General features: G+C 45.7%; 1 protein-coding gene across 6 annotated transcripts in view; it reads left to right on the plus strand.

Moving 5' to 3' along the window:
- The window catches only part of Adgrf5 (adhesion G protein-coupled receptor F5), a 131,049-nt gene that overhangs the window by 50,691 nt on the left and 67,026 nt on the right, over positions 1–13,332 (plus strand). For all 6 annotated transcript variants that reach the window (XM_045156540.1, XM_045156539.1, XM_045156541.1 and 3 more), the window contains one exon: positions 4,447–4,572. In XM_045156540.1, coding sequence (XP_045012475.1) covers positions 4,471–4,572 — 102 coding nt within the window. In that variant the 5' untranslated portion in view covers positions 4,447–4,470. The remainder of the gene's footprint in view (positions 1–4,446; positions 4,573–13,332) is intronic.

Here is a 13,332-nt window from a genome sequence, read left to right on the forward strand (position 1 = left end):
TTTTTTTAAATAGGACTGCTTAGAGCCATTCCTTTTTATTTGCAAGCAGTGAAATACAGAGAGAAGATAAAGAAAAAAGAGACAGAGAGAGAGAGAGAGAGGGAGAGAATGGGCACACTAGGGCCTCTAGCCACTGGAAACTCCAGATGCATGTGCCACTGTGTGCATCTGACTTCATGTGGGTATTGAGAAATCAAACATACCCAGGTTGTTAGGCTTTGCAGACAAGTGCCTTAACTGCGGAGCCATCTCTCCAGCCTCATGCTTTGTTTTTTATATTGTCTCACTATGTAGCCCAGGCTGGCCTTGAGCTCATGATCTTTTTGCCTCTTATTTCCTTTGGACAGACTTGTGCCACTGTGCCCAGCTGATGTTACTTTGCTAATGACCGGGATCTGTATTCTCCTGACTCTCTGCAGTTGCCCACAATCCTGCCTGGCTTGCCTGACTCTAGGACAGCATTGTGAGCCAGATAAATTCAGGGTAGGCAACCAGGAGTGCTGGGAGAGGAGCTGATCTGAAGCTGGTGGCTCTAGGCGAAGCAGGCCATTTCTCCCTTGAGACAGCGGCTGGGTCTCGCGGCGATGGTCCCTGAAACATAACCACTCCAAGAGGGAGGTCACTAGGGACAGCTTCAAGGAACCAGACCCCATCCCCCACCCCAGATTCTGTCTGCCACTGAGAATCCCCGTGACTTATTCCCGGCAGATGACGTCAGACAGAGCTTTCCTTTCTGCTCCCCTCCCTTAACTCCACAGACGGGAAGACCGAGTCTGATGAGACCAGGAAGTTTCCCAGCTAGTGTTCTAAGAGTCAGCCAGCTCATGCAAGGGGCAGAGTTCTCATGGAGTGTCTAGTATTTTTGTTTTGCCTTAACTGCTAAGCCGTCTCTCCAGCCCATGTGTAGTATTTTAATTTAAGAAAAGAAGAAGATTGGGAATGACAGCAGATCATTTTCCTCGACTCTCTCTGCCTCTGTTTCTCTCTGTTTCCTCAGCAATGTCAGAATCCATAGGAATTTTCACAGATTTTACAAATGAAAGTGTTCTGCTGGATACCCATGGGCTTAAATGTGGGAAGCCCCTCCATGGTTCCAGCTAATTAGGATGGGTAGTTGAACTACCTTCTCCCACTTCTTCACCGGTGAGAACTCTGTGAGCCTGAGGCTGGAGGTGGTAAAGATCACTGACTAGCTAGGACATACCTGTTTTGGGGTCTCTCCCCCATGAAGCAGCCACCTCAGAAGTGGAAGCGGAGCTGTAGAGATGGCTCAGCAGTTAATGCACTTGCCTGCAGAGCCTAAGGACCTGAGTTCGATTCCCCAGTACCCACATAAAGCCAGATGCACTAAGTGGCGCATGTGTCTGGAGTCTGTTTGCAGTGGCAGTGCCCTGGTGTGCCCATACTCACTCTCTCTGTGTCTGCCTCTCTCTTTCTCTCTCAAATAAATAAAATTAATTTTTGCTTCAAAAAGCAGAAATGTTCTCTGGCATGCTTTGTCCTTTTTTAAAAAAAGACTTTTAAAATTCTTATTTATTTATTTATTTGTTTGAGAGATCACAAGAGAGAGAGGCAGACAGACAGACACAGAGAGAGAATGGGCACGCCAGGGCTTCCAGCCACTGCAAATGAACTCCAGACACATGTGCCCCCTTGTGTATCTGGTTTACATGGGTCCTGGGGAATCTAACTGAGGTCCTTTGGCTTCACAGGCAAGTGCCTTAACCGCTAAGCCATCTCTCCAGCCCTTGCCTTGTGTTTCTGCTGGTCCAGCCCATGCCACAAGGGTAGTCAAATGTTGAGAATGTCACTGTCTCTTCGAAGCAGTGGCTTCGTCCTTCAGAGAGCTCCTCATTTCGCTGTAGGGATCATTCCTGTCCTTTCAGAGAACATCTCCCTCCTCAGGGTGTGGTCCTTTCTGTGTCTGTCTCTTGTAATATTTTAATTTTCTTTTAGTTATTTACAAATGAGCCAAATTGTTCATTTGGTTTCAGTGCTTCAACAAAGAAGAATGTCCATTTTATCAAGAACTATCTCAAAGGGGACAGGGGAGTTGGAACAATATCGTGGCCGTTGGCATACGTAAATGGGTCAGATGTGACGCATGACAAGAAGATATAGAGCCTGCTTGCTTTAGTCTCTGCAGTACCAGAGTCCACTCCTGGGTGTCAGACACCAAAGAAGGCTCATGAACTGCTCAGTTACTAAGTCTTCTGGCCGTTGTGGTGCCGGCTAGGATGTAGCACACTACCTTGGGGCCTCAAAGATCAGGTTGTCTCCTGAATCTGAGATTCATCCCGGGGGCATTTGTTCTTAGCAGGCTCCCTGAACTTCTCCCGGATCTGACTCAGGGGAGGGAAGTCTGTAGAGAGCTAAGTCACACATCTATGTGATTGCCCATGGCAGGTGTAGCTGGTCTTCAATATCTCTGCCTGTAATAGAAATTGCAAAGTGTTTTCCTAAAAAAGCAAAATAAGCTGTAGATTTTGTTTTTACATTTTTTTTTTTTTGAGGCAAGCAGAACAGACTGTCTTTTTTTTTTTTGTATGTGAGAGAGCAAGATGAAAGAGAGAGAGAGAGAGAGAGAGAAAATATTGGCACACCAGCCACCGTAATCTAACTACAGACACATGCGCCACCTTGAGCATGGGCGTCTGGCTAACATGGGATCTGGAGAATAGAATATGGGTCTCTGCGCGGGCAGACTGACCTTCCTTTTGGTTCCCACTGCATTCCACTGACCATCAGGGGGACCCCTGCTGCTACCTGCAACATATTTTGATATATTCAATTCTACTCCATCCTAATTTACCTTCTTTTTTTCAGTCTATGTCATGAGAGTTCTTCATGGGTTTTAGTTTAATTTGAGTCTCAGAAAATGATGAGAGAATTAAGGGAGGTATAATTATCCTCATTTTACAGGCAGAGAAACTTGGGCTAACGACAGAGAAGGGGCTTGTTCAGGGACACAGGTGGTTTACGGGGACTCTGGGCCCCGGCCCAAGTCTTCTGTGTCAGCCTTGTTGTTCTTTGCTTAGACACACATGGGCATAGAAAAGCCACGGAGGAAAGGATTCTGTACAAAGTCAGTTGCAGGGCTGGAGGGATGGCTTAGCAGTTAAGGCATTTGCCTGCAAGGCCAAAGGTCCCAGGTTCGATTCCCCAGGACCCACGTAAGCCAGATGCACAAGGGGGCGCATGCATCTGGAGTTCTTTTTGCAGTGGCTGGAGGCCTCAGTTCTCAGAAATAGCTGGGTTGAGATCATTCTGTGAAATGTAACTTTGATTAATCTAGTGAGCAAAAAGCTCCATTTCTCATCACTAGAGATAGTTTTAAAAGTTAACACATCAGGGCTGGAGAGATGGCTTAGTGGTTAAGGCACTTGCCCATGAAGCCTAAGGACCCACGTTCAATTCCCCAGTACCTACATAATCCAGATGTACAAGGTGGTTCATGCGTCTGGAGTTCATTTGCAGTGTGGGTAGAGGTCCTGGTATGTCCATTCTCTCTCTCTCTAATAAATAAATAAATAAAATATTAAAAATTAACACATCAGATATTTTATGATATTCATATTATATATTAGGCACTATAATATAAATTAATGTTTTATGGGGCTGGAGAGATGGCTAAATAGTTGAAGGTACTTGTTTACAAAGCCTGATAGCCTGAGTTTAATACCCCAGTACACACATAAAGCCAGACGCACAAAATGGCTCAGCTGGGCGTGGTGGGGCATGCCTTTAATCCCAGCACTTGGGAGGCAGAGGTAGGAGGATTGCCGTGAGTTCGAGGCCACTCTGAGACTACATAGTTAATTCCAGGTCAGCCTGGGCCAGAGGGAGACCCTACCTCGAAAAAAACTAAAAAAAAAAAAAAAAAAACAAAAACAAAAAACAAAGTGGCTAGAGGTCCTGGCATGCTCATTCTCTCTTTCTTTGTCCCTCCTTCCCTCTCTCAAATTAATTAATATTTTTAAAAATTAGTAAAAAAATTAAAACATGTTTTTGTAACTAAGCCCAGGAGTTTTCATAGTAATGAGTTGTAGCCTATTGATATGGGGCCAATGTAACTGTTACTTCCAGCATTAAAAGTAAAACAACAACAATAGGATAAGATAGGGTAGGATAGGTTTGAAAGTATCAAAGCACATTGTACGTAGCCAAAGAGAGAGAGCTCTCTGAACCCTATTGCTTGATAGTCTGGGTGCTGGATCACTCAGTTTTCCATCTCCGTCCACACGTAAAGTGAAGTGTGCTCATTCGCTCTGCCTGCTTTTGGTCTCATCTCATCCCATCTCCATCCTCCATCCTCCCTGATGGGGTCACGTCCTCACCAGGGACCAGGCTGCTCACCCAAGTTGATTCTTTTGTGCCTCCATTGAAAACGTCCCTGTTGGGGTGTGGCCTCCCGGACAGGCTTGCTAATTCTCGTTTCTATTTCAGGCAAAACCACTCAGACCTGAAGCAATGAAAACCCCAAGGAGAATCACGCTGTGCTTCCTGTTCCTTGTGATCTGTCCTTCCGAAGCTACACTGGACTCGAACTTGGAAACGCCTGTTCACCCTTTGGTGAGTAAATCTGTGTCTGCTGTGACTTCACCCGTCAGGTTTCTCTGACCTCCTGGGAAGGTCACACACGTGGCAAATGGTTCTTCAGAAACATGGATGGGGAGAGAGCTTGACGAAAATGCTGCAGGGCAATCTACATAGTGTGTTTACTGGGCCTCTAACAGTAGCGGTCAAGTCAGGAGGGATCTCCCAGGCTGGCCACCTGTGGGCTGTGGCTTCACACTGTGAAGCTGACCACCTGGAGACAGACTTGAAGACCTGCAGAGAGCTTTGTTCTCAAAGGGTTCATTTTGAGCATCAGACTAAAACACATGTCAAAAGACATTACTCTGTGTGTGTGTGCGTGAGGTGATCACAGCTTAAGGGACCACGGGTAGCATCTGAGATATTTGTTTATAAGTAATCCAGTTGTTTTTTTGTCGTTGGGAAGTCACCAGCCATTTAGCTTAACTAAAGAGGGTTGTAAATCCCTTTTGCTCCTCATGGGACTGGGTTATGGCTGGGACTTCTCCATCCACTGGAGACAGGGCACATTGCAGTTTGGAAAAATCTGGAAAGACATGTGATCATGTGTCTCAGTGGTTTTCAGGGCTGGAGAGATGTCTCAGTGGATAAGAGCACTCGCTCCACCAGCATGAGTTCGATTCCCAGCACCCACGTAAAAATCTGGGCATGTACAGCCAGATGCACAAGGTGGAGCACGCTTCTGGAGTTTGTTTACAGTGGCTGGAGGCCCTGGCGTGCCCATTCTATGTCTGTCTTTCTTTTCTCTCTCTCTTACAAAGAAATAAGTTTATTTACTTATTTATTTATGAGAAAGAGAAAGAGAAAGAGAGAGAGAGAGAGAGAGAGAGAGAGAGAGAAACAGACAGAAAACGAATGGGCATGCCAGGGCCTCCAGCTACTGCAAATGAACTCCAGAAGCATGCACCACCTTGTGCATCTGGCTTACGTGGGTCCTGGGGAATCGAACCTAGGTCCTTCGGCTTTACAGGCAAGTGCCCTAATCACTATGCCATCACTCCAGCCCAATAAATGTATTATAAAAAAACACTTGAGCATGGTGGCACATGCCTGTAACCCTGCCACCAAGACAGGAGGATTGCTGGGGATCACTAGTCAGACAGTCTCACTGAAAAATAGCAAGCTCTAGGTTCAGAGAGGGACTTTGCCTCTGGGACAGAGGAACCATAGACAAGGACAGTTAATGTCCTTCTCCTCTGGACGCTGTCTGCACACATATGTATGTACACTGTCCCTGCGTGTGTACACACTCACACACACACACACACACACACACACACACACACACACACAGACTAGTAATACTGATTTCCTGTGATTTCTATAAAAATTAAATTAATTTGTATACACAACAGACCTTAGAATGTTCCTGGCACCCAGAAAATACTACATAATTATTTGCTGCTTTTGCTTCTCTCATGAAAATCATATTTTGCTTTCTATTCATTTATGTTGTTTTAGCTTTTGTAATTCTGTTTTACTCCATATATCAGTATTGATCAAGCTTGAATGATTCTCTGGTCAATAGAAGTTTGAGGTTTTTTTTTTTTTTTTCCTATTAAGCCTAATTTGAGTTTGATTCATGAAGTACAATTTATTCACATTTGGTGGGTTTTTTTTCCTAAATATTTAATTTATTTATTTATTTGAGAGAGAGAGTGAGTTCAAGGCCACCCTGAGACTACATAGTGAATTTCACATAGGCCTGGGCTAGATCAAGGCCCTACCTTGAAAAACCAATAATAATAATGATTTTTGAAATGCAGCATGTCATCATGGTCTTTCATTTTGGTGAAACATATAAAAAGAAACATACCATCTTCAAGTGCATAGCTAAGTAGGACGCTAAGTATATTTACTTCGTTGTATAGCCAATCACCAGAGCTTCCTGGGTCTTGCAGAACTGAAACCAACACGCTGAACAAGCACGGTCCACTTTCCCCTTTCCCAGGCCCTGGAAACCAACCTTCTGTTGCCACCTCTAAGAAATCTCACTGCTTTGGGAAACACATGCATGTGAGCCACACAGTTTCGGCCTCCTTGGGCCGGGTTTGTTTCACCGGGTACATTGTCATTGCGGCTCATCCGCTCTGTAGCGTGTGTTGGAATCTTCTTCTAAGACTGCAGAGCACGCCTTTGCACGTATGCACTTTTTCTATCTTCCTTCATCCATCAATGGGCACTTGAACCTGTGTCACCTCTTGGCTATGGTGGATACTGCTACTTCATGTACCAGGCAATAAAAGGGGGTGGCGGACCTCTCAAGTGTGATGGTGCAGCCCAGTTCTTCTCACTAGGCGGTCTCAGGCTGCTTTGAACTCACGGCAATCTTTCTTCCTTGGCCTCCTGAGTGCTGGGATTAAAGGCGTGCACCACCACGTCTGGCAACCCAGTTCTTCTCAAACTTTAATGTGTACATGCCTTCTTTTTATTTTGTAAACTTTTTTTAAAGAATATTTTTGTTTATTTTATTTGTTTGAGAGTGACAGAGAGAGAGAGAGAGAGAGAGAGAGAGAGAGAGAGAGAGAGAGAGAGAGAGAAAATGGGCACGCCAGGGCCTCCAGTCACTGCACATGAACTCCAGACGCATGCGCCCCCTTGTTCATCTGGCTAATGTGGGTCCTGGGGAATTGAGCCTTGAACCAGTATCCTTAGGCTTCACCGGCAAGTGCTTAACTGCTAAGCCATCTCTCCAGCCCTGTAAGCTATTTGTCATATATGTAACATAATGTTTTTTGATCATAATACCCTCCCATTATCTTCTTTTGTCCCCTTTCTTTCCCCCTTCACTTCTATCTTGATGTCTTTAAAAATACTTTTTAAGAATTTTTTTAAAATTTTGTTTATTTATTTATTTGACAGAAAAGAGAGAGAGAGAGAGAGAGAGAGAGAGAGAGAGAGAGAGAATGGGTGTGCTAGGGCCTCCAGCCACTGTAAACGAACTCCACACACATGTGCCCCTTGTACATCTGGCTAATGTGTGTCCTAGGGAATTGAACCAGGGTCCTTTGGCTTTGCAGTCAAACACCTTAACTGCTAAACCATCCCTCCAGCCTTAAAAATTATTTTTATTTATTGTCAAGCACAGAAAGAGAGGAAAGACAGAGAGAATGGGGTTACACCAGGGCCTCCAGCCACTGCAAATGAACCCCAGACACATGCGCCACTTTGTGCAGCTGGCTTTACATGGACACTTGGGAATCAAACCTGTGTCATTAGGCTTTCCAGGCAAGCATCTTAACTGTTGAGCCATCTCTCCAACCCTTGATGTCGATGTCTTTTCTAAGAAATTTAATTAATTTATTTGAGAGAAAGAGAGAGGAAGAGGCAGAAAGACAGAGTGGGCCCTCCAGGGACTCCAGCCACTGCAAATGAATTCCAGGTGCATGCACCCTCTGTGCATCTGGCTTATGTGAGTCCTGGGGAATCGAACCTGGGTCCTAAGACTTTGTAGGCAACTCCTTAACTGCTAAGCCATTTCCCCAGCCCCCTTCTGTCTTTCACTGTTGTTGGTGTTTCCCCTTCCTCCATCATACATGACGACATGTTGATGGACCCAGCACTGGGCGGGTCTTCTGCACGTAATGACGGTCTCGAGGAGGTCATGAATGCAATGGCTACTTTGTGCCCAGAAGACGGATTTCCGCCACACTCCTCCCCTTCCCATGGTTCTTACATTCTCTCTGCCCCTTCCACAATGTTCCCTGAGCCTTGCAGGGCCTGACAGAGATGTCTCAGTTATTACTAAGTACTCAATAGTCTCTTATTCTCAGCTCCTTGACAAGTTCCGAGTCTCCCCACCTGCAAAAAGAAGATTCTCTAACTAATGGTCAGAGCAGCACTAATCATTGGACACAAAAATAAATACTTTAGGCTGAACATGGTGGCACACGCCTTTAATCCCGGCACTTGGGAGGCAGAGGTAGGAGGATCGCCATGAGATCGAGGCCACCCTGAAACTACATAGTGAATTCCAGGTCAGCCTGGGCTAGAGCAAGACCCTACCTCAAAAAACCAAATAAATAAATACTCAGAGGACATTTTGATGGCCACAACATGTCCCCTTCCCCAAACAGAAGTAGTAGCTTCTTTCCGTTTGGGTCCTATGACCTTCCAAAGGCTTTGGGGGTTTTCAGTACCACACAGGAATTCCCTCCTGTGAAGAGGGCCTCAAGTCCAGGTAGAGAGTGGTGGGTTACCCCCATAACAGACACACCACTATTGCCCCCGTGGGCTCATCTTGCCTGACCGGCCAGTGTGTAGCTTGCAGGCTCCACGGCTGCTTAAGGCTATTGGTGGCTTTCCTCTGCCTGCAGGCTGTCAGAGCTCTTCCTAGCACGGTGATGTCAGCTGGGCAGCAGGGGCTGGCTTCTAGCTCAGTTCCATCTTGTTTTCTCAGTGTTGAGCTACTGGATCTTAACGTCTAGTGTTGGTGGGCATCCAAGAGCACTAGTCATTTACTATATTGCTGTAGCGGGGCAGCCTTTAAGGATTTCACTGATCAACAGCTCACTGGGTGGCATCTCCCTCCTGATACCAGTAACAGTCAGGTAACAACGTAGGGCTTCTGGCAGTAGCATTCTCCATGAGTGTGTGTGTGGGGAGAGGGACTTTTTGAAAGTGTCAATTTCGATGACGTGATCCTGAGCGCTGTTGACAGATCGTCTCTGGCAAAACTCGCCTGCTCCAGTGACCCCCCCACCCCAGACTCCATGGTACGCTATTACACCTGCAAACCTGGTGTCGAGCCTGGGCTGAAGCCCAGCTCTGATTTTACCAGCTCCACAGACTGTGTTACGTTCCCTTGTCTCTCTGAGCCTATGTCTTCTGCATAAAGTGACAATAACTAGAATTTTTTTTCCTATGATATAACGTAACATATGACACATAGGTTCCTGAACATCACGGTGATGGTAGCAGTGCACAGCCCAATGGCTTTTAGATTAATTGCCATTTTATTTATGTATTTTTGAAATTTCAGAACATGCGATTCTCTTTATTGGTACAGTTTTCACTTTATGTGTTACATCCATACGTCTTTATTGAACACTAAGTTTATGAGATCAGAACAGGAAAAATTAGTGACTGATAACCCTATCATCCAATTGAGAGATTGTGTAATTAAAAGCCAGGTTCTATCATTCAATAATGAATCAAATGCACAGATGATATTAGAGCAACAGAAGTGAAGAGATCCAGAGCAATTCATCTTTCTTCTTTGATATTTATTTATTTTTTAAGGTAGGTCTTCATTCTAGACCAGGCTGATCTGGAACTCACTCTGAAGCCCCAGGCTGGTCTTGAACTCACAGTGACCCTCCTACATCTGCCTCCCAAGTGCTGGGATTAAAGGTGTACACTACTATACCTGGCTCAATAGTTTATTTTATTTTATGTTTTGAGGTAAAGTCTCACTGTAGCCCAGGCTGGCATTGAACATTCCTCCTGCCTCTGCCTCTGGAATGCTGGTTAATTCCAGCTTCAACAGTCATTATTTTTTGTTTGTTTGTTTTTCAAGGTAGGGTCTCTCTATAGCCCAGGCTGACATGAAATTCACTATGTAGTCTCAAGGTGGTCTTGAACTCATGGCAGTCCTTCTACCTCTGCCTTCTGAATGCTGGGATTAAAGGCGTGTGCCACCACACCTGGCTTCAATAGTCATTTTTTATAATATTTTATTTTATTTATTTATTTGCAGAGAGGGAGATACAGAAATAGGTAGAGAGAAAGAGGGACTGGGTGCACCAGGGCCTCTAGCTATTGCAAACCAACTCCAGATGCGTGCGCCTCCTTGTGCATCTGGCTTATGTGGGTCCTGGGGAATCGAACCTGGGTCCTTTGGCTTTGCAGACAAGCACCTTAACTGCTAAGCCATCTCTGCAGCCCTTCAATAGTCATTTTTAATTCAAGTACAAATCAATGTGTACTGATATCCCTCTGTAGGGAGATGTGCTAACAGGACTTTTGCAAAGGTAATTAATTACCCAACATGGGGACAAAGAGCTATGCCATCATTCCATGTCAGCAGCAGAAGCGAATATAGCAGGGCTGTGACAAAGAGGGTTGAGCTTTGTGACAGCTGGAGCCTTTGGTGACCACCTTGTTTGCCATCCTGTTCCCTGGGGATTTACTTTTCCACACTTCCAAAGCCATCACTCATTCTTGATTGATTGCATTCATCCACTGGAGGCCACCCCGCCCCCAGCAGAGTTCTTTGGAAAGCCATCACGTCTGAAAGGTGGGGCTGCTTCCTGGAATTGGTGACCCTGTCTCTTCATGCTGAAGCTCCCTGCCCACCAGGAAATCCCCTCTGGATAGAGTCATGCCTCCAATCCTCTTCTGGGGAACTTAGCATAGGACACACAGATAGAGGTCCAAAGGGAGCTGTTTTCTTTGATTTTTAATTAAAAAAATTATTTATTTACTAATTTATGAGAGAGAGGCATATAGAATAGAGAGAGAATGGGTGCACCACGGCTTCCAGTCACTGCAAACCAAGAACTCTAGACGCATACACCACCTTTTGCATCTGGCTTATGTGGGTACTGGGGAATCAAACCTGGGTCCCTAGGTTTCTCAGGCAAGAGTCTTTCTGGCTAAGCCATCGCTCCAGCTCTGGAGCTGTCATCTGGTCTAAACTGAATGCACAGCAGAGCATTCAGAGACTCTAGCTGGACTTCGTCTTCCACCCAAGTCACTCTACCCAGCACGCAATGTTTAAGAGAAAAGGGATGTGGTGAAGACAACTTGAGGCCTCGGGAGAGCAGGGCTGGTCCCCCACGTGAGCGTGAGACCATGAGGACACCCCTGCTTGGGAGCGTACCAGGAACAAGCCTTGCCTCTGCGCAGATCAACACTCACTGAAGAAGCAAGAGGGCTTTAGAGGGAGTGACTGCCTTTGCCCGAGGGTGAGAAGCGAGGTCCTGGGAGTCAGTCATGGCGTCGCTCCAACACCTGCCCTGTTCGAACCCGGGTCCCAGGACCCAGCGGCCCAGCTGTGTGCATCACTGAACAACAGACAGGAGAGGCAGGCATGGGGAAACAGCACTTGACAAAGATGCACGTGGAAAATTCCAGAACATTACTGTAAATATCAAGAAGTAGACACAAGGCCGGGTGTGGTGGTGCACACCTTTAATCCCAGCACTCGGGAGGCAGAGGTAGGAGGATCGCCATCGCCATGAGTTTGAGGCCACCCTGAGACTACAGAGTTAATTCCAGGTCAGCCTGGACCAGAGTGAGACCCTACCTTGAAAAACCAAAAAAAAAAAAAAAAGAAGTAGACACAAATCAGAGGTTCTTTTCTTGTTTTCTTTTTTGAGGTAGGGTTTCACTCTAGCTCAGGCTGACCTGAAATTCACTCTGTAGTCTCACGGTGGCCTCGAACTCACAGCCATCCTCCTATACCTCTGCCTCCCAAGTGCTGGGATTAAAGGCATGCACCACCATGCCCGGCTTAAAATTTTTTTTTTTATTTATCTGGTTGAGAGAGAGAGAATAGGCACATCAGGGACTCTAGCCATTGCAAACAAACTCCAGATACTTGTGCCACCATGTCTGTCTGGCTTAAGTGGGTACTGGGGAGTTGAACCTGGGTTCTTACGCTTTGCAGGCAAATGCCTTAATGCTAAGGTATCTCTCCAGCCTCCAGAGGAAGTTTTTTTATTTTTAAATATTTTATTTTTGTTTATGTACTTGAAAGAGAGAAAGAGAAAGAGGGAGAGAAAGAATGGGCATGCTAGGTTCTCCATCAGCTGCAAATGAACTCCAGACACATGCACCATCTTGTACATCTGGCTTACATAGGTCTTGGGGAATCAAACTTGGGTCCTTTGGCTTTAGCAAGCACCTTAACCCTGAGCAATTTCTCAAGCCCAAGAGGTTCTTTTTGAAATATCTTTATTTATTTATTTTCAAGCAGAGAGAGACTGGGAGAGAAAGAGAGATTGAGAGAGAGAATGGGCATGTCAGGACCTCTAGCTGCTGCTAACGAACCCCAGATGCAAGCACCTTAACCACTGAGCCATCTCTCCAGTCCCCCCAAGCAGAGGTTCTAAATAGCAGTCTCACACTTGGGATGTGCTGGTTACAAAGACTGTCTTCTAAACCTGCCTGTATCCCCTACATCTGGGGGAAGGAAGACCAGGGATTCTATTCTCACAAACACTTGGGCTACTCTTCATTAGCACTGAAATGTACCTTGATTATAATATATCATGGACAGCAGGTAGACCTCAATTTTGAGGGCCCATTGGAAAATGGCATAAAAACCTGGAAGAGCTGCTCAAAGTTGATACCAGGGAAAAGCATTCCCTAGTGTGTTTGAATATCACTCCCTCACTGCCCACCAACCACATCCCGGGGCTTGAATGTGTGGCCAACCTCCAGAGAGGCATGATTGCGGGCAGAACCTTCCTCCTGCCAGGGCACAGGTCCAAAGCAACCAAACAGGCTACAGGGGAAGCTGTGAGAACCATCCTGTATATTAATTGTATGTCTTTGGTTCTTGAATCTGCCTTTAAAATAACTTCACTGCAAACATAGCAACAGTTGGATTTTAAAAATTCTAATCACCGTCCAGCATGTTTCTATATATTTCTTCAAGAGCAATTATGAACTCTGAGGCATATAGTTCTTCCCCATCCTACTTCCCACACACCTTAAGATTCTCCTCAGCCAGCATCTCTTTAGGGCATCTAGAAGAGATACCCACAAAATACTCACAGCTGTGGGCTT

This window comes from Jaculus jaculus, chromosome 8 (assembly GCF_020740685.1).
Source record: "Jaculus jaculus isolate mJacJac1 chromosome 8, mJacJac1.mat.Y.cur, whole genome shotgun sequence".
NCBI lineage: Eukaryota > Metazoa > Chordata > Mammalia > Rodentia > Dipodidae > Jaculus > Jaculus jaculus.